The sequence below is a fragment of the Physella acuta genome, unplaced genomic scaffold, assembly GCF_028476545.2.
Source record: "Physella acuta isolate Inbredline_101_S28 unplaced genomic scaffold, ASM2847654v3 ptg001314l, whole genome shotgun sequence".
In the NCBI taxonomy this organism is placed as follows: domain Eukaryota; kingdom Metazoa; phylum Mollusca; class Gastropoda; family Physidae; genus Physella; species Physella acuta.
Genome location: NW_026732829.1, coordinates 1 through 24908, shown reverse-complemented (window position 1 = coordinate 24908; position 24908 = coordinate 1). Strand labels below are relative to the sequence as shown.

At 39.7% G+C, this 24908-nt stretch overlaps 1 protein-coding gene across 1 annotated transcript in view; it reads left to right on the top strand.

Moving 5' to 3' along the window:
- LOC131958310 (contactin-3) overlaps nt 1-22800 on the top strand; it is a gene marked incomplete at its 3' end in the record, with an annotated part of 34275 nt that extends 11475 nt beyond the window's left edge. The window contains 14 exon segments of the mRNA XM_059323269.1: nt 88-200; nt 1175-1280; nt 1986-2167; nt 4105-4259; nt 5125-5245; nt 5910-6173; nt 7241-7419; nt 11916-12048; nt 12622-12795; nt 13308-13460; nt 14290-14384; nt 14945-15040; nt 17957-18101; nt 22679-22800. Of these exon segments, the coding sequence (XP_059179252.1) occupies nt 88-200; nt 1175-1280; nt 1986-2167; nt 4105-4259; nt 5125-5245; nt 5910-6173; nt 7241-7419; nt 11916-12048; nt 12622-12795; nt 13308-13460; nt 14290-14384; nt 14945-15040; nt 17957-18101; nt 22679-22800 (2038 nt within the window).
- Between the last annotated feature and the right edge of the window lie 2108 nt (nt 22801-24908).

The following is a 24908-nucleotide window of genomic DNA, read 5'->3' as shown; positions in this document are numbered from 1 at the left end:
TGTAGGTTGGTAGTTTGGTAAATGGTTGGTCGTTAGTCGTACGTAGGATGGTACAAAGTCGATTGATTAGCCGATTATCCTCTCCAGGGGCGAGTACTTCTGCATGGTGTTTATGGACGCCGGAAGTGGAAAAGTTTTGGCCGAGTCCCAGGCGCCATCTCGGACCTCTATGGGCATTGACCTGAGAGTCATCGGCGGCAGTGAGTTGGGTTTTCTCTTCACCTTCCCACCTCCACCCCCACACACCTCCCCACACACTCACACACCTCCACACACTTCCCCACACACCCACACACCCCCCAGTGTATATTGACCTGCGTGTCATCGGCGGCAGTGAGTTGGGTTTTCTCTTCGCCTAGTCACCCCCACCCCCACCTATTTCCCGAGTGTACATTGACCTCCGTGTCTTTGGCAGAAGTGAGTTCGGTTTTCTCTTCACCTTCCCAACTTCTATTTTCTTATCTATAGTTTCAGTGCATTTAGAAGCTTGTTGCTATAAAGGTTTTTACTTTCTCGTATATACGAAGTATAGAGAAAGTCTTGTAATCGTGCAAAAAAAAATCAAGATTTTTATAAATCTCGACGGTTTACACCGTACTGATACGGAAAAACATAATTTTGCAATCTAGTCCGTATATCTGTGTGTCTGTGTGTGTGTCTGTCTGTGTGTAAACACGATAACTTGAGTACCGTTACAGCTAGGTTGATGAAATTTCATATATAAGTATTTTATCAAAATCGTAGATCCGTATCAACTTTTGAGCGATTTCAAAAGCCTATAACTTGAGTACTATTTCAGATAGATAAATAAAATTTCACATGTAAGTAAAAGATGTAATTCTCTACCTTCTTTCAAATTTTGAGTAATTTCCGTTGACCGGAAGTAGTAATTTACGCTATTTCCAATTTCTCAAAAAACGCATGTAAATTTATAAAGTACTAATCTTTATATGGCGTTCACTTGATGTGCAATTCTTTTTCCACGAGATTTTATTCTATTTTAAAAAGTTTAAGTATTTAAAATGGATTAAAAATCATGTCTATATCCCGAGTTCCCATCCCCTGTTGTTTTATATAAGAATATTCGAGAAAGTTTAGGGGAGATCACTCCCGGTTTATTTACATTTGTTTTATATTTACTTGTATATACTTTTATGTCTTTTATGTGTTACAGATGCCAATACTTATGGCCCAGAGATCCAGGACAGGTTCCCCCAATACTTTCCTGCCGTCCCGATGGTAGGCGAGTGGGTGGAGATCGAATGTCTTGCTTATGGGAGGTAACTACACAGCTGCATGTGGCCACATAGAAACTTATAATTTAGGATATTCAATATAATTTTTTTTTAAATCTTTTCTCAATTTTAAAAAAAAAACCGACCAAGCTTTCCTTTATCGTTATTTAAATACTTGCGAATATATATATATATATATATATATATATATATATATATATATATATATATATATATATATATATATATATATATATATATATATATATATATATATATATATATATATGTATATATATATATATATATATATATATATATATATATATATATATATATATATATATATATATATATATATATATATATATATATATATATATATATATATATATATATATATATATATATATATATATATATATATATATATATATATATATATATATATATATATATATGGGGAGCTAGCATTTATGTTTCTCCAGAGATCCGCTATAGCTTTACAAAATCCATTAATAAACATATTGAGAAGAAAAACGTTTATAAAATAACATAAAATTTAAAACAAAGTGTTAACACGTGCTAGGTAAACATATTTACAATTTATTTTTACAAAACATTTACAAATTTTTAGCGAGGAAAAGGGGGGGGGGGGGTGGGTTGTGGCTATACAGCTTATGTTTTATTAGTTCAACCATCGAAGATGCAACATTTATATTGTTTCTAAAAATAAACCACCCTTCCCAGAATGCCGCTGTACTACTCGTGGGTACGGGAGGACGCCCCCCTCAACCCCAGGTCCTACCTGAAGGACCACAACCGTGTCCTTGTGCTACCCCGGGCCAGGCTGGAGGACACGGGGACCTACACCTGTCTGGTGCAAGGTCAAACCAACAAGGCCAACAAAACCATTCACCTGAGCCTCAAAGGTGAGTAGTTCTACCTAGTCAGGTCCAGGGTCAAACCAACAAGGCCATCAAGACGATTCATCTGAGCCTAAAAGGTGAGTAGTTTTATCTGATCAGATTCAGGGTCAAACCAACAAAACGATACACCTGAGCCTCAACGGATAGTAGTTTACATGGTCAGATTCAGGGTCAAACCAAGAAGGTTAACAAAACGATTCATCTGAGCCTCAAAGGTGAGTAGCTCTACCTGGTGCATTTAAGTGCATTACAATAACAAAATTCTATCTAAAAATAACGTGCTTTCTTTAGTAAAATCACTAATCGCTTGTAAAATCAAGTAACTATATTTAGCTACCAATCATTCCTCTAAAGCAATGTTTTAATTTAATTGTTTATTTACAGTGCATTTAAAAAGCTTAATTTAAAAGAATTTTATACTGGTTTTCTTTTCTAATAGCAATTGCTTATGCATTTTTTAAATTATACATAAAAAAAATAATTTACCCTTTGTTACTGTTCTTGTCTCTGATGTGTAATTGACAGCGTTAGTTTGCTGTTGCTCCCCGTGTGTGTTATGATATTACAGTTTTCATCATCAGCTTGTAAGCAGAGTTTCTTCCAGGCATCTCTTCTAGCCCCCCCCCCCCCCGTACGAAATGGAATTTATATAGAAAATATATAATTTTGACAGTGCTCCCCCCCCCCCCCCGGAAATTTCAAGTGCACCCCCGGAGAACATAATGTCTGGAAGAAACACTGCTTGTAAGGACTGATAAAGTTTTACTTTAGAAATGCTTCTTTCTAACGTGTACTTTTATTCATATTTTTTTTTTACTTAGTTCTAATTTAACTTCAAACTTTTAGTATTAGAATGTAACGCAGATCAATGATCTGGGGGAACAGAAAACGATTGTAAAATAAGTTGTTTAAAGAGAGTCGGAGCCTTTTACTAAGATTCTTACTTTTCTTTTTTTTTTTACTTAGGATGAAAAAAAAATTTTTAAATATTGGGGAAAATCAGATGATACCATTACCATCTGACAAATACTGCGTCGGCATTTCAAATACAATAAATAAACTGTAAATCATTTAGGTTAATATAATGTATTTTTTTAAATTTACTTAATCCATATATTCTTAGTTTTTATATACCATAATCATAATGTTTGAAAAGTACATTTAAATATATTTCAAACAACCATTTCTCTAAAGCAGTGTTTAAAATGTACGCGATCGTTTTTTTTTAAATTTATTTTTATCAATAAGAATTGTTATTTCCCTTTGTTATACATGAGTTATGTTTCTTGCTAAGCAAGTTAATTTTAAAAGCCTTCTAAAAAACTCTTAATACAATAAGCGTCTCAACTTAATGCATCGTTAATTGTAATATTTAAGGGGATTTTCTTTCTTTCTTCAACAAAATAAGTATAATTGCAGCTTATTATGTGTCATATTACCTGTTGATTAAGCCTGCTTTTCTTTCATAGATTTGGTTTTTAACATTATTTTTAAAAACAACAGTGTCATCACACTTTCTTAATATCCTTCCCTTAGTCACATGATGTCACAAAATGCCGAACCCCCTCTCCCCCATTCCTGCTAAAGTGACGTGGTTTATAGACGACCCCCCTAATCTTTTTAATACAAACAGCCAAATGCTTAGATAGTGCATTAGTATAAGGCATTATAGGGCATAAGTTGAGACCTATTCAGAAGTAACCCATTCATGGTCTTATCAACTAAGAAAGGAAGGTCTTAAGTCAGAGTTTGGTCATTGTAGGTCTTATTTTTTTATTTCCCAGTTACCAAAATTAAGTTGTTGTTATTAATGAGTGTGCTATTTTGTCTGTTCTATTTAGTTTTGTTAGATATGAATAACAATAGGCAAAAATAAAATTTAAAATTTTTCTCTTATGCTACTCTATTTCCTAACCAAGCGTGGTTAATGTATTCGACAGCTCGACCCTACTTCCCCTACCCTCTGCGCCATCAGCACCTAGACGCCGGGAGCAGTTTCAAGTGGACGTGTAACGCTGTTGGTGTGCCTAAGCCTACATACACATGGTACAAGAATGGCGTCGTTCTGACGTCAGATCCGGCCATTGGATTAACGGTGACGACCTAGTTTCTGATTTATCTGCATATTAATTTTGTATAAATTATGTACATATCTAAATTTACGAAAAAAGCTAATGTTAAATCTCCTGAATCAAGAAATAGGATGAAAGTATATGCTCTCTTAAAATATTCGGGAACTCGCATCATTAAGGCGTAGATCTATTACTAATACATTGATACAGCTTTCTAAAAATAGAAAACCAAAGACGACATAGGAAACTTTCTGAAACCATGATGCATGTAAGATTGTAAATCTGAATCAGTCTTTACAAGCCGATAAGGAAAACTAATCCTCCATTGTGTTGGAGTAAATTACCTCGTATATCACAAAGAAGAACGAAGGAGATAACCTCTCCTTGGGTGCCAAGTACAGTACCGATCACTGTTTCTTCCAGACCTTTTTTCTCCGGGGGGGGGGGGGGGGGGGCACTTTAAATTTTGGGGGGAGGAGGGGGGCCGGACTAAAATTTTCGTGGGGGGGAGGATATTTTCTATATAAATTTCATTTTGTTCGGGAGGGGGTGGTAGACTTTCTTCTGGGGGGGGGGGGGGGGGGGGGGCCTCAGGGATGCCTGGAAGAAACTGGTACCGATAAAAAAAAACTGTGCAGCTCAAGTTAACAGTTTCAATTCGAGCTAAGGCAGGAAATGCAAAGGGGCATTACTCTACTCCGAAATTCGTTCCTTTGACTACATTATGCAGTTACCGCCCCTTTTATTCCCAGTTTGCTTCCAACAATATAATACTAACAATAATGCATACTAGACAATGTTTAACATCTCTTTAGATACACGATCCGTTTCCATTAAAACTATGATAATAAAGTTAAGTACTGAACCATAGTTTTAATTTTTCTTCAGGTACGAAGAAATATACTGACCATCGATAAAGTGGAGGCGGACCATCACAACGGGGTGTATCAGTGTGAGGCAACCAACTCGTATGGGAGGGCTCGCTCTACGGCCCAGATCAGAACGCTGGGTAGGCCAAACCCCATACACAGGGGAAATAGCACGGCCCCCCGGGGGGGGGGGTGGTGGGGAGGATGATGGGGTGAGTGGAGTGATCAAAGTGATACATAATCAAGGGCCGCTAAGGAGAACAATGGTGACAATGGGATGAGTTAGTTTAGTCAAGGGCGAAAATCCGGCTCACATTGATTTTAAGTTGTTTTTTTAGGGGGGATAACTAGGGTGTTTTGTTGTTGTTGTGTTTTTTTTATTTTTTTTTTTGGAAAATAATTATGGTTTTCAAAAGGGATTAGTGAACTCGTAGATAAAAATTTATTACTTCTACGGGTCGAGAAGGATAAATATGTCTTATTAGGTATATAACTGGAGGCTCGATTGAGTCAAGCATGATTTTCATCATAGGAAAAGGGGTGGGGCTGGGGGGGGGGGGGTATAGAGACTATAGTTTTCAATGGGAGACAACTGGAATTTAATATGTATGATCAAGGTCTATGCCAATCGGCATTAATTTAGAAAGTAGGGCTTGCATTGTGTAGCGCTTTTGATTGAGGGAGTTAAGAGGGTCTTGAACATTTCGTGGCATAGTCTAATTATACAGCCTAATTTCAAATTTATTTCTTCACTCTTTAAGTACTTTATATAACAGCCTTTTGTTTTTCGTTGAATGGTTTCAGCTTTTGCCCCCACCTTTGTGTCGACGCCCCTGGCGAAAACCAAACAAGCGACGGAGGGGGGTAACATCACCATAGCCTGCACCCCCCAGGCCGCGCCACGGGCACACATCACGTGGTTGAGGAACGGTGTGGAGCTGGATGCGGTGCTGCCCAGCGGGGCCCTGAGGCTGGTCGGCGTGAGCAAGGCAGATTCTGGAACTTACACGTGCGTGGCGGTCAATGACCTTGGTGAAGCACGCGCGTCGTGTGAGCTGACGATTTTTGGTGAGTTTTTTAAAATGGATGATATCTGGTTAGACAATGTGTTGGTTGTGGCGATAGACAATATGTGAGGTGTGGCAATAGACAATATGTGAGGTGTAGCAATAGGACTGGTAATTAGGTCACCAACCAGTTCTACGGCTCAATAAAACCTGCATGAGCCATAGAACTGGTTGGTGACCTACTTACTAGCCCAATAGACAATATGTTGTAGCAATAGACATTATTTGAGGTGTGGCAATAGACTATATGTGAGGTGTGGCAATAGACACTGTGTGAGGTATGGCAATAGACAATATGTGAGGTGTGGCAATAGACATTATGTGAGTGTTGGCAATATACAATATGTGAGGTGTTGCAATAGACAATATGTGAGGGTGGCAAGATACATTATTTGAAGTGTGGCAATAGACAATATATGTGAGGTGTGGCAATAGACACTGTGTGAGGTATGGCAATATACAATATGTGAGGTGTTGCAATAGACAATATGTGAGGGTGGCAAGATACATTATTTGAAGTGTGGCAATAGACAATATATGTGAGGTGTGGCAATAGACACTGTGTGAGGTATGGCAATAGACAATATGTGAGGTGTGGCAATAGACATTATGTGAGTGTTGGCAATATACAATATGTGAGGTGTTGCAATAGACAATATGTGAGGGTGGCAAGATACATTATTTGAGGTGTGGGAATAGACTATATGTGAGGTGTGGCAATAGACACTATGTGAGGTGTGGCAATAGACACTATATGTGAGGTGTGGCAATAGGCAATATGTGAGGTATGGCAATAGACAATACGTTGGTTGTAGCAATAGACAATATGTGAGGTGTGGCAATAGACACAACGAGGTATGTAGTAAAATAGAAAGTCTGCGGGATGTGGCAATAGACAGCTCCTTCGATTATAGAATTTTTTAATCACGTCTTACAGTTATTTTTAAAAATATATGTGTAGGCCATATCTTTCATAGTCAATTTTTTTTTTTCTGTTAATACTGCCACCCCCCACCCCCCACCCCCAACTGTTAAAACATCACACACCCCATACTCTCCTGTACCCAGGTCAAACAGTTTTCCTAGAGGAACCCAGTGACGTGGTTGTAGAGCAGAACCAGACGGCCGTCTTACAGTGTCGGGCGTCCTTCGCCAAGGGCAGCATGGACATCGTGTACACCTGGGCTTTCTACTCACACGTCCTTGACCTCACGGGCAACAGCGAGGACCGTGTCCACTACACTATGGTGAGGTGGGGGGTGCCGCGGGGTGGGACAGCCCTAATGTGATGAAGTGGGGTGGAGAGAATGGATAGCCCGGAGGTGGGGTGGGGAGGGGAGGGGGTGGAGGGGTGGGACAGCCCTAATGTGATGAAGTGGGGTGGAGAGAATGGACAGCCCGGAGGTGGGGTGGGGAGGGGAGGGGGTGGAGGGGTGGGACAGCCCTAATGTGATGAAGTGGGGTGGAGAGAATGGATAGTACTGAGGTGGGGGGGGGGACAGATCTGATGTGATGAAGTGGGGTGGAGAGAATGGATAGTACTGTAGTGGGGGTGGAGGGGTGGGACAGCCCTAATGTGATGAAGTGGGGTGGAGAGAATGGATAGTACTGAGGTGGGGGTGGGGGGGACAGCCCTAATGTGATGAAGTGGGGTGGAGAGAATGGATAGTACTGAGGTGGGGTGGGGGGACAGCCCTAATGTGATGAAGTAGGGTGGAGAGAATGGATAGTACTGAGGTGGGGGTGGGGGGGGGACAGCCCTAATGTGATGAAGTGGGGTGGAGAGAATGGAGAGTACTGAGGTGGGGGGCGGGGGGGGACAGATCTGATGTGATGAAGTGGGGTGGAGAGAATGGATAGTACTGAGGTGGGGGTGGAGGGGGACAGCCCTAATGTGATGAAGTGGGGTGGAGAGAATGGATAGTACTGAGGTGGGGGGCGGGGGGGGACAGATCTGATGTGATGAAGTGGGGTGGAGAGAATGGATAGTACTGAGGTGGGGGTGGAGGGGTGGGACAGCCCTAATGTGATTAAGTGGGGTGGAGAGAATGGATAGTACTGAGGTGGGGGTGGAGGGGGACAGATCTGATGTGATGAAGTGGGGTGGAGAGAATGGATAGTACTGAGGTGGGGGTGGGGGGACAGCCCTGATGTGATTAAGTGGGGTGGAGAGAATGGATAGTACTGAGGTGGGGGTGGACGGGTGGGACAGCCCTGATGTGATGAAGTGGGGTGGAGAGAATGGATAGTACTGAGGTGGGGGTGGGGGGACAGCCCTAATGTGATGAAGTGGGGTGGAGAGAATGGATAGTACTGAGGTGGGGGTGGGGGGACAGCCCTAATGTGATGAAGTGGGGTGGAGAGAATGGATAGTACTGAGGTGGGGGTGGGGGGACAGCCCTAATGTGATGAAGTGGGGTGGAGAGAATGGATAGTACTGAGGTGGGGGTGGGGGGACAGCCCTAATGTGATGAAGTGGGGTGGAGAGAATGGATAGTACTGAGGTGGGGGTGGGGGGACAGCCCTAATGTGATGAAGTGGGGTGGAGAGAATGGATAGTACTGAGGTGGGGGTGGGGGGACAGCCCTAATGTGATGAAGTGGGGTGGAGAGAATGGATAGTACTAAGGTGGGGATGGGGGGGGGGGGTGGGACAGCCCTAATGTGATGAAGTGGGGTGGAGAGAATGGACAGTCTTGATGTGGGGGGGGGGTGGGGGGGACAGCCCTAATGTGATGAAGTGGGGTGGAGAGAATGGACAGCTTTGAGGTGGAGGGGGGTGAAACGGCTGACAACCCCGAGGGTGGGTGAGATGGAGATGGGTAAAAAGCTTCCACTGCTATGGTGGTTGGAAGCGGCGGATGGTCTTGGGGTATGGGGGGTGTGGGTGGGACGGACAGTCCTAATGTGATGAAGTGGAGTGGAGAGAATGGACAGCCCCTTGGGGGGGGGGGGGGGGGGGGCGACCAACAGCGCCGAAATTGACTTGACTTTTTGTTGTATAAATAAAAACTTGTTTAATAATGCAGATAAAAAGGACATCTGCTGATATAGTTGTCAGAGGAGTTCTAAATGTCTTAATTAGACTAAAAAGCTCATTATTCAACAACTCTATTTAACTCAAAAGTATTATACGGTTCTTTTGTTTAGGGGAGGCTAGTCTGTATAAAGTGTATAGTAAGGGAAACAACTGCATATTAAAAGATAGATACTCTTTATCACATAAAAACATAAAAATTCATATGCGAGTTTTTCTAAGCCGTTATATAATTTTACATGTTAAAAATTGCACATTTAACTTTCTAATAAAATTTAAGAGGTTTATTGTTTTAATACGACTTTTACTAAAAACTCTTAATTATGTATAAATAGTTACACTTTAGCATTATATTGTCAAAAGTGTAATTTATAAAGTAGTTTGAAATGATCCTCAATTTGCGGTAGCAGCCTGCATAGCAATCTTATGTTTATTTTACCATTTGTCCCACTAGTATTATCTTGTCGTAATTCGCAAAATGTAGTCTTGAAAAAAACACATATAAAGTTTCATGGTCAAATTTTTGTTTTTTTACATTTAAGAGGTTTATTGTTTTAGTATGACTGTAACTAAAAAATAAATTATATATAAATAGTTACACGTTATATTGTCAGAAGTGTAATTTATAATGGAGTTCAAAATCAATCACCGTTGCAAGCTATGCAAAAACGACAGTAATATGTTTATTTTACCATTCTTGTTTCTTATTCTTCAAAAAAGTGGCACTATTTCAGGGGTCGGCAACCTTTTGAGACGGAAGAGCCAAAAGTTATAATTTACAAGATTTTCCAACTTTTAAAGACCCACAAACACTTTGATTTCGTATTATGGTATTTAATTAGGATTAGATGAATAAATGTGCTTTTTAATTTGAAATAAATAGCTTTATATATAAAATAATATTTATTTATATAAAAACATAATTGTTTCTCACAAAGCATATTAAAGTATTTTAGCTAGCTCTGTACTGATAAATTTAGTAATAAAATAATATAACCATAGGACATATCCAATCCATTTTTAGGAGCCAAAACATTTTTTGTCTTTCTTTACGGACATCATGTCAGGAGATTTCTGCCATTAGCCAGGCAGGCCTCAACACGGCAAACTCCGACTAACTGGCTTGGATATCGGGTTGATACCGTGTATTGGCCTCGTGTGTCCTTTGGTTCTCACCAAGCCTATCTTCCACCCCACTGAACGCAGGGTAAACTCGTACCCCACCGTCCAGTACCCGGCTCAACAGTAGGAAGCTAATAACTAAAAAACTAAGTCACGCAGGTCTAATTAATGCATACAGACAGATAAAGAAATGCATTCTGAATAACATAAAATTCACTATTGAACGATATTTGAAAAAGTCGGCACTTCGGCAGTGGCAAGCATGGAATAGTCACCACGGGGTTGTCCACAGCACGGCTGTGGGGCTGGGGCTGGTGCCAAAGCGGCTGTCAGCTGTCCGTATACTAATAGTATACTGACAGCTGACACTTTTTACCTCCCCTACTCTCATTGTTCCCTGATGAGTGTTTTTATCCCATTTAAAGTTGCTTTTCTTTACAGTATAATATTTTTTTATGAGTTTTGAAAATGAAATAACATGTGTGTATAGAACTCGAGAGCCACATCTTGACATCAAAAGAGCCGCATGCGGCTCGCGAGCCTTCACTAAGAGATTTAGTCGTCTGTAACTAGACTATTTGACTTGATGTATTGACTTGGCACTAGAAGATTTAGTCGTCTGTAACTAGACTATTTGACTTGATGTATTAACTTGGCACTAGGAGATTGAGTCGTCTGTAACTAGACTATTTGACCTGATGTATTAACTTGGCACTAGGAGATTTAGCCGTCTGTAACTAGACTATTTGACTTGATGTATTAACTTGGCACTAGGAGATTTGGTCGTCTGTAACTAGACTATTTGACTTGATGTATTAACTTGGCACTAGGAGATTTAGTCTGTAACGAGACTATTTGACTTGATGTATTTACTTGGCACTAGGAGATTTGGTCGTCTGTAACTAGACTATTTGACTTGATGTATTAACTTGACACTAGGAGATTTAGTCGTCTGTAACTAGACTATTTGAATTGATGTATTAACTTGGCACTAGGAGATTTAGTCGTCTGTAACTAGACTATTTGACTGTGGCGTAACAAGGGGAGGGCGCGTGGGGCGGCCGCCGCGGGTGCCGACCCTAAGGGGGCGCCAAAAGGGGTAGAATAATTAATTCAAAAGCTCATTTTAAGCTGAAGTATTGGATTATACACAGTCAAAGTTACGAAAATAAACAACTACAAGGCTTTGCACACTGATTTAACAATTGTGTGTCACCGAAATAGAAGACGTTATGGGATAGTAACTGGTAAGAAGCGCTACGAACATTTCAAACTGGGGGAAGGGGGGGAGGTTTTTTTTCAAAGACAGGAATAACTATATATAGAAATGTGAGGAAGGGGGGCGAAAAATGTGTAGTCCGCCCCGAGCGCCGGATTATGTCGCTGCGCCTCTGCTATTTGACTTGATGTATTAACTTGGCACTAGGAGATTTAGTCGTCTGTAACTAGACTATTTGACTTGATGTATTGACTTGGCACTAGGAGATTTAGTCGTCTGTAACTAGACTATTTGACTTGATGTATTGACTTGGCACCTGGAGGTACCAACAACTGTAACTAGCCCATGCTCTACCTCCTCTGGCAGCCCTTCTACAACAACCTCGAGTCTGGCACCCTGTACATCGTTGGCGCCCAGCTCAAGCACTCGGGGCTCTACACCTGTCAGGTGTCCACCGTCACGGGGTCGATTAGTGCAAGCGCTTACGTCACCGTCAGAGGTAAGGTAAACGTCCATGTTGACGTTGTATTGTCTATTGTCGAAATAAATGTTCACACGGGGTGGGAAGTGGGTTGTTTGTATAGGACGTCACTCACAAATGAGGAATTTTGGGTTCAGAATTATGTGACAATGCTCTTTATTTGTGTTTATTTTTTTAATTTTTTTTTTTTTTTTTTTTTTTTTTTTTTTTTTTTTTTTTTTTTTTTTTTTTTTTGCTTTCTTGAAATCCTAGTCTCAAATTGTGGGGGCGATTTTTTGGGCGATTTAAAATACTTTTAATTATTGCAGTGCAGAGAACAAAAAATATATACATCTGCTCACATATATATTTAAATCTTGCAATCTTGATAAGCATTTGAGAAACCATTATGTGTGTGTTGTAGATGAATGAAGTAGACTGTATATTAAACTTTTCACATTATTTTTTATTTATATTTTTTATTTATTTTATTTTTGCTCTTTGTCTCCATATTTCTCCAAAATCACTATCTATATTTGGAAATGTAAAACATCTCACCCCCCCCCCCCTCTGTCCCCACCCCCTGTCCCCACCCCCTGTCCCCACCCCCAGGCCCACCGGGTGAGCCAGCCGGCGTCCACGTCCGACAGAGCAACGTGACGCAACTCCGACACGACAACGTGGAGATCTGGTGGCAAGACGGCGACTACCACGGCTACCTCACCACCCACTACGCCATCGAGTTCAGGACAACCTACGATGAGGATTGGACGCTGCTGCGTGACGGTTGGTTAAAATATTTCAAATTTTTGTATCGCGCGCGATGGTTGGTCGAAATATTTTAAATTTTTGTATAGTGTTTGACGGTTGGTTGAAATATTTTAAATTTTCGTATCGTGCGCGATGGTTGGTTGAAATATTTTAAATTTTTGAATAGTGCGTGATGGTTGGCCGAAATGTTTATAAATTTTGAATTATTTGAGCTGTTTGGTGAAAATGTTTAATTTTTGTATTGCACGTGGTGGTAGGTCTAAATGAGTTAATTTTTTTTTTTAATGCGGTGCGCTGTTTGCTGGAATTTTGTTTTTAAATGTTATTACGGGACAACGGTTGGTAGATTTTTTATTTTATTCTAGTAAGTTGCGGGTTATTTGGTTCAAATTTCTGTTGATGTATCATTTTAAGATGATGGTTACTTTAGAAAATAAACAGTTGCAGGCAGGTCTATAAGAATGATGTATACTTTATTTTTAAAATTAAATTGACTTTCTTATCACATATATTCCACATATGTTTAGACATAACCACCCATGAGACGAAAGTTCCAGAACATCCAGATTGGCATGGCTTTGTCATCACAGAGGGGCTGTCGCCAGGCAACGGCTACCAGTTCAGGATGAGGGCCGGCAACCATCAGATTGGCTTCGGTCCAGTCAGCAGTGGCCCTTACAGTAAGACATGGGTTTTTTTCTTCTAAGTTGATCTAAAAGTGGGACTCATAGTAAGATCGGGTTTTTTCTTCTTAGTTTATCTAGCAGTGGTCCTTACAGTAAGACATGGTTTTTTTTAGTTCATCTAGCAGTGGGCCTTATAGTAAGATATGGGTTTTTTCTTCTTAGTTTATCTAGCAGTGGGCCTTATAGTAAGACATGGGTTTTTTCTTCTTCTTAACATATCTAGCAATGGGCCTTATAGTAAGATCTGGGTTTTTTCTTAGTTTATCTAGCAGTGTGGGTATTACCGTAAAATCTGGAATTTTTCTAACTATTTCTAGCAGTGGGCCTTGCAATGAAATCTGGAGTTTTTTTTCTTAGTTCGTCTAGCAGTGAGCCATTAAGTCATACAGTTAGATCTGGGTTTTTTCTTCTTAGTTAATCTAGCAGAGGGCCTTACAGTAAGATCTGGATTTTTATCATAATTAATCTAGCAGTGAGCCTTGTACTTACAGTGGCGTAGTTGTAGTGGAGATGTGACTAGGTAAATTAGGTTTTACAGTAAAATTAGTTGTTTTACAAAATGGTCAAAGCAACATACCGTGGCGTAGTTTGAAAGGGATGGGGTTAGCTGTATTGCCTTTAGAACACTAAGAATTAGGCATTACTGATCAATTTTTTGTGAATTGTTGTGAGGGCAAGGAATTGTATCCATTCAGAGGTGGACTTAAGAGAAAGGTCTTAATTTGCTTTTTCGTGGTCGCTAAATCATTTAGGGTGGGGGGCGGTTAGGGTCGCCCTATCCCATTATGATATCGTCAGCTCAAGCAAATGTTTTTGTTACCAGAATGGTACACAGTTGTGACGTCAGCACCTATTTACGCGCCAACCAACATTGGAGGCGGAGGGGGATTTGAAGGACAACTCATCATATCCTGGGAGGTAAACTCATTTTAACACAGTCATCTCCCCTTACATTTTAAAGTCATTAAGTTTAATTTTTGTATTTAATTAATCGTGTGTTTTAATTTCTTTTACATAAGTATGTATTTGTTTAATTTAATCTTTTAATTTAGAGTTTACAATAACTTTATATTGTTTACTACTATTGTTTATCGTCCATAACAAATGATGTTTCGCTTTGAAGCCGAATTATACCCCACCACCACATCGTCACATATTGTCACTCATCGTCACTCATCGTCACTAAAACTTGTAAAACCTAGACCTCTTTCTCCTTACCCTCCCTGAAGATGACGTCATAAATATCTATTCCCCCTCCCCCCCCCCCCCCCCCCCAGAAAAGAAATACTTCTTCACACTTTCTAACCCTAACCCTCATCTTCGTCACACAGCGTCACTAAAGTCCAAACCCCAAACCCTCCTTCATCGCGAACATGACATCAGTTACAAACTATCCCTATTTTCAAGAGACATCTGTATGGTAGTAGAGTAAAAAAAAAATTGTCTTTCCTGCCTAACAAAGTTTGTCCACTTTCTAGGCCCTACCGAGAAGCCACTGGGGTGGGGACAACCTGAGGTACCAGGTGTACTATAGGCGTAAGCTGGACAACGACCTCAACAAGAAATGGGAAATGGTAAGTGGGTTCTTGTGTCAGTCTTGTGAAGCATAGGCGGGGGGGGGGGGGGGGCTGGACAACGACCCCCATCAAGAATAATAATGTAACGATGCTTTTCCTTAAAAAAAATTTTATTTCATAATCTATTATAAAAACTAGCAAGAAAATGTTAGCATTGTCGGGTGAGGGTTGTTTCAAAAATGTTTTAATTAGTTAATTAGGGGCGGTCGTGAATGAAAATGTTATATAATGTTATTTATGGTAAGGTGGGACGGCGTGGCCTAGCGGTAGAGAACTCGGCCGCAAACCGTAGTTCGAATCCGGGTTCAAATCAGTGAAACATCCCTGAGTCCACTCAGCTCTGATGGGTACCTAACTTACGTTAGGGAAACAAAGGCGGCTGGGCATGCTGCTGACTACACTATCCCTTCATACGCCGAGGTCTCTAAAGCAGATGAACTCTACTTCATCTACAGACTCCGTGTGTCTTGGGCACGAGCTAACGAGCAGGCAGGTGCTGAACTTAGTTGTCAGAGGGTATTTGAGAAGGTTTTAAGCCACACGAATTTGAGAAGGCTATAAGCCACACGGATTTGAGAGGGCTATAAGCCATACGAATTTGAGAGGGCTGTAAGCCACACGAATTTGAGAGGGCTTTCAGCCACACGGGCAGGCAGGTGCTGGACTTAGTTGTCTGGGTGCAATTTGAGACTAATGCGATTTTGGATTATTATACAGTGGGAGCTTATCTCTCCCCCCCCCCCCCGGACAACTCCGGATATAACAACTTTAAAACCGACACAATAACAAAACATGGAATATAAATAATTCGATTTGGTAATTGTCTTCTTATAATTTGTTACGTTTCGGTTATTGTACGAACAGTCAGAGGAGGTAACTTAGTCTGTATTCTACACAATTGTTTTGTAATAATTTGTTTCGGTTTTTAAACAAACAGTCAGAGGAGGTAACTGAGTCTGTATTCTACACAATTGTTTTGTAATAATTTGTTTTCGTTTCGGTTTTTAAACAAACAGTCAGAGGAGGTAACTGAGTCTGTATTCTACACAATCGTCTTGTAATAATTTGTTTCGTTTCGGTTTTTAAACAAACAGTCAGAGGAGGTAACTGAGTCTGTATTCTACACAATCGTCTTGTAATAATGTGTTTCGTTTCGGTTTTTAAACAAACAGTCAGAGGAGGTAACTGAGTCTGTATTCTACACAATTGTTTTGTAATAATTTGTTTTCGTTTCGGTTTTTAAACAAACAGTCAGAGGAGGTAACTGAGTCTGTATTCTACACAATCGTCTTGTAATAATTTGTTTCGTTTCGGTTTTTAAACAAACAGTCAGAGGAGGTAACTGAGTCTGTATTCTACACAATTTTTTTGTAATAATTTGTTTCCGTTTCGGTTTTTAAACAAACAGTCAGAGGAGGTAACTGAGTCTGTATTCTACACAATCGTCTTGTAATAATTTGTTTCGTTTCGGTTTTTAAACAAACAGTCAGAGGAGGTAACTGAGTCTGTATTCTACACAATCGTCTTGTAATAATTTGTTTCGTTTCGGTTTTTAAACAAACAGTCAGAGGAGGTAACTGAGTCTGTATTCTACACAATCGTCTTGTAATAATTTGTTTCGTTTCGGTTTTTAAACAAACAGTCAGAGGAGGTAACTGAGTCTGTATTCTACACAATTGTTTTGTAATAATTTGTTTTGGTTTTTAAACAAACAGTCAGAGGAGGTAACTGAGTCTGTATTCTACACAATCGTCTTGTAATAATTTGTTTTGGTTTTTAAACAAACAGTCAGAGGAGGTAACTGAGTCTGTATTCTACACAATCGTCTTGTAATAATTTGTTTCGTTTCGGTTTTTAAACAAACAGTCAGAGGAGGTAACTGAGTCTGTATTCTACACAATCGTCTTGTAATAATTTGTTTCGTTTCGGTTTTTAAACAAACAGTCAGAGGAGGTAACTGAGTCTGTATTCTACACAATTGTTTTGTAATAATTTGTTTTGGTTTTTAAACAAACAGTCAGAGGAGGTAACTGAGTCTGTATTCTACACAATCGTCTTGTAATAATTTGTTTTGGTTTTTAAACAAACAGTCAGAGGAGGTAACTGAGTCTGTATTCTACACAATTGTTTTGTAATAATTTGTTTCGGTTTTTAAACAAACAGTCAGAGGAGGTAACTGAGTCTGTATTCTACACAATCGTCTTGTAATAATTTGTTTCGTTTCGGTTTTTAAACAAACAGTCAGAGGAGGTAACTGAGTCTGTATTCTACACAATCGTCTTGTAATAATTTGTTTTGGTTTTTAAACAAACAGTCAGAGGAGGTAACTTAGTCTGTATTCTACACAATTGTTTTGTAATAATTTGTTTCGGTTTTTAAACAAACAGTCAGAGGAGGTAACTGAGTCTGTATTCTACACAATCGTCTTGTAATAATTTGTTTTGGTTTTTAAACAAACAGTCAGAGGAGGTAACTAAGTCTGTATTCTACACAATTGTTTTGAATTAATTTGTTTCGGTTTTTAAACAAACAGTCAGAGGAGGTAACTGAGTCTGTATTCTACACAATCGTCTTGTAATAATTTGTTTCGTTTCGGTTTTTAAACAAACAGTCAGAGGAGGTAACTGAGTCTGTATTCTACACAATCGTCTTGTAATAATTTGTTTCGTTTCGGTTTTTAAACAAACAGTCAGAGGAGGTAACTGAGTCTGTATTCTACACAATCGTCTTGTAATAATTTGTTTCGTTTCGGTTTTTAAACAAACAGTCAGAGGAGGTAACTGAGTCTGTATTCTACACAATTGTTTTGTAATAATTTGTTTTGGTTTTTAAACAAACAGTCAGATGAGGTAACTGAGTCTGTATTCTACACAATCGTCTTGTAATAATTTGTTTTGGTTTTTAAACAAACAGTCAGAGGAGGTAACTGAGTCTGTATTCTACACACTGGTTGGCGTCCAAAACTATTTCTTCCCATACGAGGTCAAAGTTCAGGCGATCAACGACAAGGGCAGGGGACCTAACTCTACGATCGGCATAGTGTACTCGGCAGAAGCATGTAAGTGAACGCCCTGGTGCACTGTTATGAATTACGTACTTGAACTGTTCTCTTCGGAGTGAGAGGGGAGGGGGGTAAGTGCTCACGCAACCTCCCCTAGCTACTCCTCTGCTTGGAAGGCTTCATGTTCTTTGTTCTCTCCCCTCAAAAATATAACTAAATTACATTTGTTTTACTTTTAATACAAAAAAGTGGACAGCTAAATATAGATTAATCGCTGTAATATTTAACTTATTTTTTTCTTCTGCACATTCTATAAAATAATCGGAAAAGTTTGAAACTAAAGTTAGTATGGGGAGGGAATCAAAACAATACCAAACATAGAACAAGCCAAGAAGAGTGACAGACAGGGAATAGGAAACAAACAAAAAATAATTGTTCAGTGAGCCGTTTGTGCTGTTTAATTTTAAAGCCTTTCGCCCAAACAGGCCGCGTACATTGAAAAGAAGTTAGTAATGGTTAATTTAAAACAAACTTTTTAATAATGCAGATAAAAAATGGCATCTGATGAGACAGTTGTCAGAGGAGTTCTAAATTTCTTAATTAGACTAAAAAGCTCATTATTCAACAACTCTATTTAACTCAAAAGTATTATGGTTCTTTTGTTTAGGGGAGGCTAGTCTGTATAAAGTGTATAGTAAGGGAAACAACTTCATAATAAAATATATTTACTATATTATCATAAAAAACATCATAATTGTATGCGTGTTTTTCTTAATCGTTAAATAGTTTTAAATGTTTAAAATTGCACATTTTACTTACTATTAAAATTTAAGAGGTTTATTGTTTAAATATGACTAATCTAAATTATGTATAAATTGTTATACTTTAGCGTTATGTTGTCAGAAGTGTAATTTATAGAGGAGATTACGAGCAATCGTTGTTAGGGTAGACCCATGAAATTACTGTACTACAATACTTTTTACATTTGAATGAACACGCTCGATTTTGTGAATCTTCAAAGACATGAACATTCATTGTTTATAGATCTATATGCAATAGATGCTCATGTCTCTGATGCGTTGTAAAACTATCAAATAAATTATTATTATTGATTTAAGTGTTTAAAACAATTGAATTAATTAAAAAAAAATTTAAATAAAAGGAATAAATAAAAATTTGAGGACTGCTATAGATAAAGATGTTTGAAAGGGAAGAATGTTTGATTTGATGTGTCTCATTGAAATAACATAACTTTTCCGATTGCTTAAAATTTCTATCATCTTAATTTTCTGTAATCCCAAAATTATTTCAGCTCTACTTAAAAACCCTAAACCCTCCCCCCCCCCCCCCCCCCCTCTCAGCACACCACGCCGATGAGAAGAAAATCCCTTGAATCATCATTTGCATCTTCACGATGGTTTTTTTTTTTTCATATTTAGACGTTTTGTATTAGATCTATGTATAAGTAAACTATCTTAAATGAATGAAAGTAGGCTACAAGTAAGAAAGAAATATTACTATCGTAAATATGTATCAGTCCTGACAAGCCGATGATGAAAACTGTAACACTAAAGCGAACATGCAAGGCAAACTGACGCTGTAAATTACATGTCTGAGGCAGAAAAAAAGAATAGAAAAAAAAAAAGAAGAAAAAAACGATTTTGTGGATGTTTGCTCTGTCTGACCAGAGTCTAGATTCTATTTGTTGTAGAGTTTGATCCAGAATCTAGATCTAGTCCTAGATTCTATTTGTTGTAGAGTTTGATCCAGAATCTAGATCCATTCCTAGATTCTATTTGTTGTAGAGTTTGATCCAGAATCTAGATCCAGTCTTAGATTCTATTTTTTGTAGAGTTTGATCCAGAATCTAGATCCAGTCCTAGATTCTATTTGTTGTAGAGTTTGATCCAGAATCTAGATCCAGTCCTAGATTCTATTTGTTGTAGAGTTTGATCCAGAATCTAGATCCAGTCCTAGATTCTATTTGTTGTAGAGTTTGATCCAGAATCTAGATCCAGTCCTAGATTCTATTTGTTGTAGAGTTTGATCCAGAATCTAGATCCAGTCCTAGATTCTATTTGTTGTAGAGTTTGATCCAGAATCTAGATCCAGTCCTAGATTCTATTTGTTGTAGAGTTTGATCCAGAATCTAGATCCAGTCCTAGATTCTACATTCGTAATATTTTTGTTTTCCAATATTTTATATTAATCTCCAAAATGGCACAAAGTATAGGTAGCAAGCATAGACGAAGGATGAGAAACATAAAACGCCAGCATTATGCTAAAAAGGATCTTGATAAATTGAAGAAGTTGGCAGCCAAATCTTCAGAGCTTGGAGATCTTGCAGTGGCGTAGGCAGGGGGGGTTAGGGGGGGGGGTCATAACCCCCCCATAGACCCCTCGGTATATATATATAAAAAGTATGAGGGGGGGTGCAAATCGAAAGATTGAGAGGGGGGGGGGGGGGTTGCAAATCGAAAGTTTGTCCCCGGGTAAAAATTGGACCCCCCCCCCCCCCCCCGTGAGACGATCCTGGCTACGCCACTGAGATCTTGTTATAAATAAAAATGTTGAAGAAATTAAGGAAAAACAAAAGGTTGAAAAAGTTTCTGAACAAAATGAAGGTGCCACTATGGATGTGGACAAAGCCCTGAAAAATTATGACAAGAGGACTATGCAAGATGAACATGGTCACTACCCCTCCTTGGATGAATGAAAGAGCTATTTTTAAAAAAACAGAAAGCCAAAATAGCCAATTCAAAGAAAAAAGTTGAAAATAAAATAAAGTGGTGATTTAAAAAAAAAAATTTACAGTTGAATGCTAGACTTGTTATCGTGTGGAAGTTTGTGTCTTGTGCTCCGTGGCAGAACTCACTGCATATTCCTCCACCACCTGTGTTGTGGGCACAGGACAAAGCTAAACTTTTCTCATAGTGTAGCTTGAAAACTGTGTTAATCCTACACAGTGGCGTAGCGAGGTCGGGTGTCACCCGGTGCGGCACTTAATGGTGTCACCCCCCAGAGGCGTAGTGACCCTTCCCGGGGACAAACATTCAAACTTTCGATTTGCACCCCCCCCCCTCAAGTTTTTCTCTATATATTTTGCTATTTTTTGCCTTGGTGTCACCCCCCCCCCCTAAATGGTGTCACCCGGTGCGGTCCGCACCCCCCCCCCCCCCTCGCTACGCCTCTGATCCTACAATAATCCTGAAAGACAATAGTTTTTATTTCCATAGCAAGGTAGAAACATCAAGTTCTGACCACGTGTTCTTAATGAAATTTAACAAAGATATTGACCCTGATACCAGTACGATGTCACTAGAAGGGAAGTTATATTTGTTATTATGAAAAAAGAGGATAGTTCTGGTTTTTTGGCCTAGGCTTCTAAACGATTTCCAAAAAATACATTATTTAAAAACAGACTTTGAAAAATGGAGAGATGAGGATAATCCAGATGTGGAAGACCATGAAGATTTTAATTTAGATGAGATGATGCAGTCCATAGGAGGTTTGCAAGGCTGTGCTGGATAAGACTTAGGAGAACAAGAGGACAGTGCTGACCAGAATTTCTTCCAGGCATCTCTTCGGAAAAAATTTTACCGCCCCCCCCCCCCCCGAACGAAATGAAATTTATATAATTTTATATAGAGAATATATACTTTTAACAGTGTCCGCCCCTCCCCCCCCGAAGAAAGTTTACCGCCCCCCCCCCGAAAATTTCAAGTGCCCCCCCCCCCGGAGAAAAAAAGTCTGGAAGAAACACTGGTGCTGACGAAGACTTGCCAGACCTACATTAGTAAAGACGTGTTTTGTGTGTGTGTGAGCTAATGATTGCTACATGAACGTGTACATTTGTAAGATTATTTTTAACCACTATTAGTTGTTGGTTGCTTGAAGTAAGAGTAATCTACTTTTTTTTAAATGTTTTAATTTGACCAAATGGTATATAGAGTGTGATTGACATGCTTATCTATAACAATGTAGTAAACTTGACGTCAAGCAAATACCCCCCCCCCCCCCAGACTACCTCGATTAACGGATTGCTTCCTTCGCTTGTACCAGAGTTTCTTCCAGGCATCCTCTTCAGGGGAAAAGTCTACCACCCCCCCCCCCTCCCCTCCCCGAACGAAATGAATATTATATATTGTTATGTAGAAAATGTATACTTTTAACAGTGTCCCCCCCCCCCCCCCACACACACACACGAAAATTTCAACTCCCCCCCCCCCCCCCAACCCGGGAGAAAAAAGGTCCTGGAAGAAACATTGGTTTGTACATTATTAGCTGTTATTAACTAGATCTAGTTGTGTACTGTTCTCTAAAATATTTCCCTTTATAAGACCTATCATATTGATTAGGACCAACAGTTAATGTCTGTAGAGTTCATAATTACTATAGCATTCCTATAATATTTTTTTTTTCCTTTGTTTCAACTTTGCTGAAGTAGTTTGTGAGAAAAAAAAATGTTCTACTTTACCTTCTACATTTATGTAACTTTTCTAATATGACACAGTCTACACCAACACCACATAAGTTGATGTATTTGTTTTATTTGAGAATTTAAAAAAAAAAAGAATTTAGGGAAAGGATGTGTATGTTGCGGGTGCGTCATTAATTTATGTGTCCCTTATCAGTACCCACTAGGATCCCCACGTTCGTCAGCGCCAAACCTATAAATAGCACAGCGTCGATTGTCACGTGGGAGAGAATACCAATCACAAGAGAGGATTCGAAGGGAGTCCCTTTCGCTTATGTGGTGAGCTTTGTTGTTGTGTTTGTAGAGGTGGTGTTCCCGGGCAGTGTTTCTTCCAGACTTTTTTCTCCAAGGGGGGGGGGGGGGGGGCACTAGATATGTTATGTTTGGGGGGGGGGGGATGGCGGATTAAATTTTCCAGGAGGGGCGGACACTGGTAGAAGTATGTTTTTTATATAAATTCCATTTCGTTCGGGGGGGGGGGGGGGGGGGCGAAGAGATGTCTGGAAGAATCTCTGTTCCCGGGGTAGGGAGTGTTAAAAAGAGAATTGATAATTATAAAATAAAACATTACGTGGTAATGTGTAATAATCAGGTAGCCGAAAATGTCACCTAGTATATGAGAGAGGGTGTTTGACTTTAATGTCCGGTCTAGAAGATGGTTGGGGAGGGGGGATATGACGTAGCATACATTTTATACTTCTAAAAAGAGTGATGGCCATGATTATGGTAATTAAAAAATTGATTTTGATGAATTTTCAGATATGTGAAGCGTTTCTTTAGGCATCTTTTCATGAGGGGGGGGGGGGGTGGATGAGAAGATGAAAATTGTTCATTTTTTTTACTTGTGGCCCATGAGGGTCAAAAGCCTGAAAGTCACACCTCTCAATCGGACTTGGTTTTGAGCGGCTCTCTTTGTTTGCGCCCATGTAAGCCCGGCAGCCCTTGCATCATCTTCTACTGTCCTTCTCCAGGATTTCATAGGCCGCCTTACTTTCCTCTCTCCCTGGGGATTCCACTCTTTACGCTTACTCGCGATATTTTCCTTCCCCCCCCCCCTTCTCAAGGCATGCCATATCCATCCCATTTGCGGTCTGTAATGTCCCTGTCTATGAGCTGTTGTTTAGTTTTTTAACACAGCTCTTAATTGGATATTTTATCTGGCAATCTTAGCTTGGGGATCTGTTGTAAACATCTGTTTGTCAATTATGATCTGTCGCAAAGAACTGTTAAAGTTATATAGAAAACACATACTTTAACCATTCCTCCCTCCCCTCGATATTATATTTCAACACCCCCCACCCACGGGCAGCGGAAATGTCCGAAATGACCGTGAGTATATAGGCTATAAATATTGTAGGGTGTCTGCCTTTTTTTTAGGTTCAGAAGCCACGAGCCGACCCGCGGCATATCATACGCCGCTATTTAGTTGATTTATTTTTCTACTTTTCAGTAATTCATAATTTGTGAATTCGACAGTACCAATGCTGCCACTGAAAATATTTTGCTTTAAAACACTAACCCCCCTCCTTTCCCCTAACCCCGACCCTACACTCCCCCCCCCCCCCCCCGTGAAATCAGCCTCCTCTTAGTTACATCCTGTAAGTTTAAAGTCGGTTCAAACTAAATTATCTGCCCCCAATAGCCGTCACTAAAACCTGGCTGTACGGTTTGTAAACATTAACGTGACCCACAGCTCAGCCTGACCATGTGGGGGTGGGGTAGGGTGGTAGTGATAGTGATAGAGAGAAAGAGAGGGGACTGGAAGGAGGCGCTTGCAGCTTGTTTTCTAATGCCTCGCAGAGGAGAATTATATATACGAGCCGACCCGCTGCGTATCATACGCCGCTATTTAGTTGTTTTTTTTTCTACTTTTCAGTAATTTTAATTTGTGAATTCGACAGTACCAATGCTGCCATTGAAAATATTTGCTTAAAAACACTAACCCCCCCCCCCCCCCCCCCCGTAAAAGCAGCCTCCTCTTAGTTACCTCCTCTAAGTTTAAAATCGTTTCAAACTTAATTATCTGCCCCTAATAGCCGTCACCAAACCTGTCTCTATGATTGTAAAATGTAAACAGAGTGAACACCGCTCACCAGATCATGTGGGGGTGGGGTGGGGGTGGTAGTGATAGTGATAGAGAGGAAGAGAGGGGACTGCAAAGGCGCGCTTGCAGCTTGTTTTCTAACTGATCCCAGAAGAGAATTATATATATAGATAGATAGATAGTGTCACCCCCTAAATGGTATCACCCCTGTGCGGGTCCGCACCCTTCCCCCCCCCCCCCCCCCCCACCTAGCCCTCGCTACGCCTCTGTTCAGAAGAAGACCTTTGTGAAAAAACTAAATTGTTTTTAAAAAATTATGAATTTGTAGCAGACTCCTTAATTA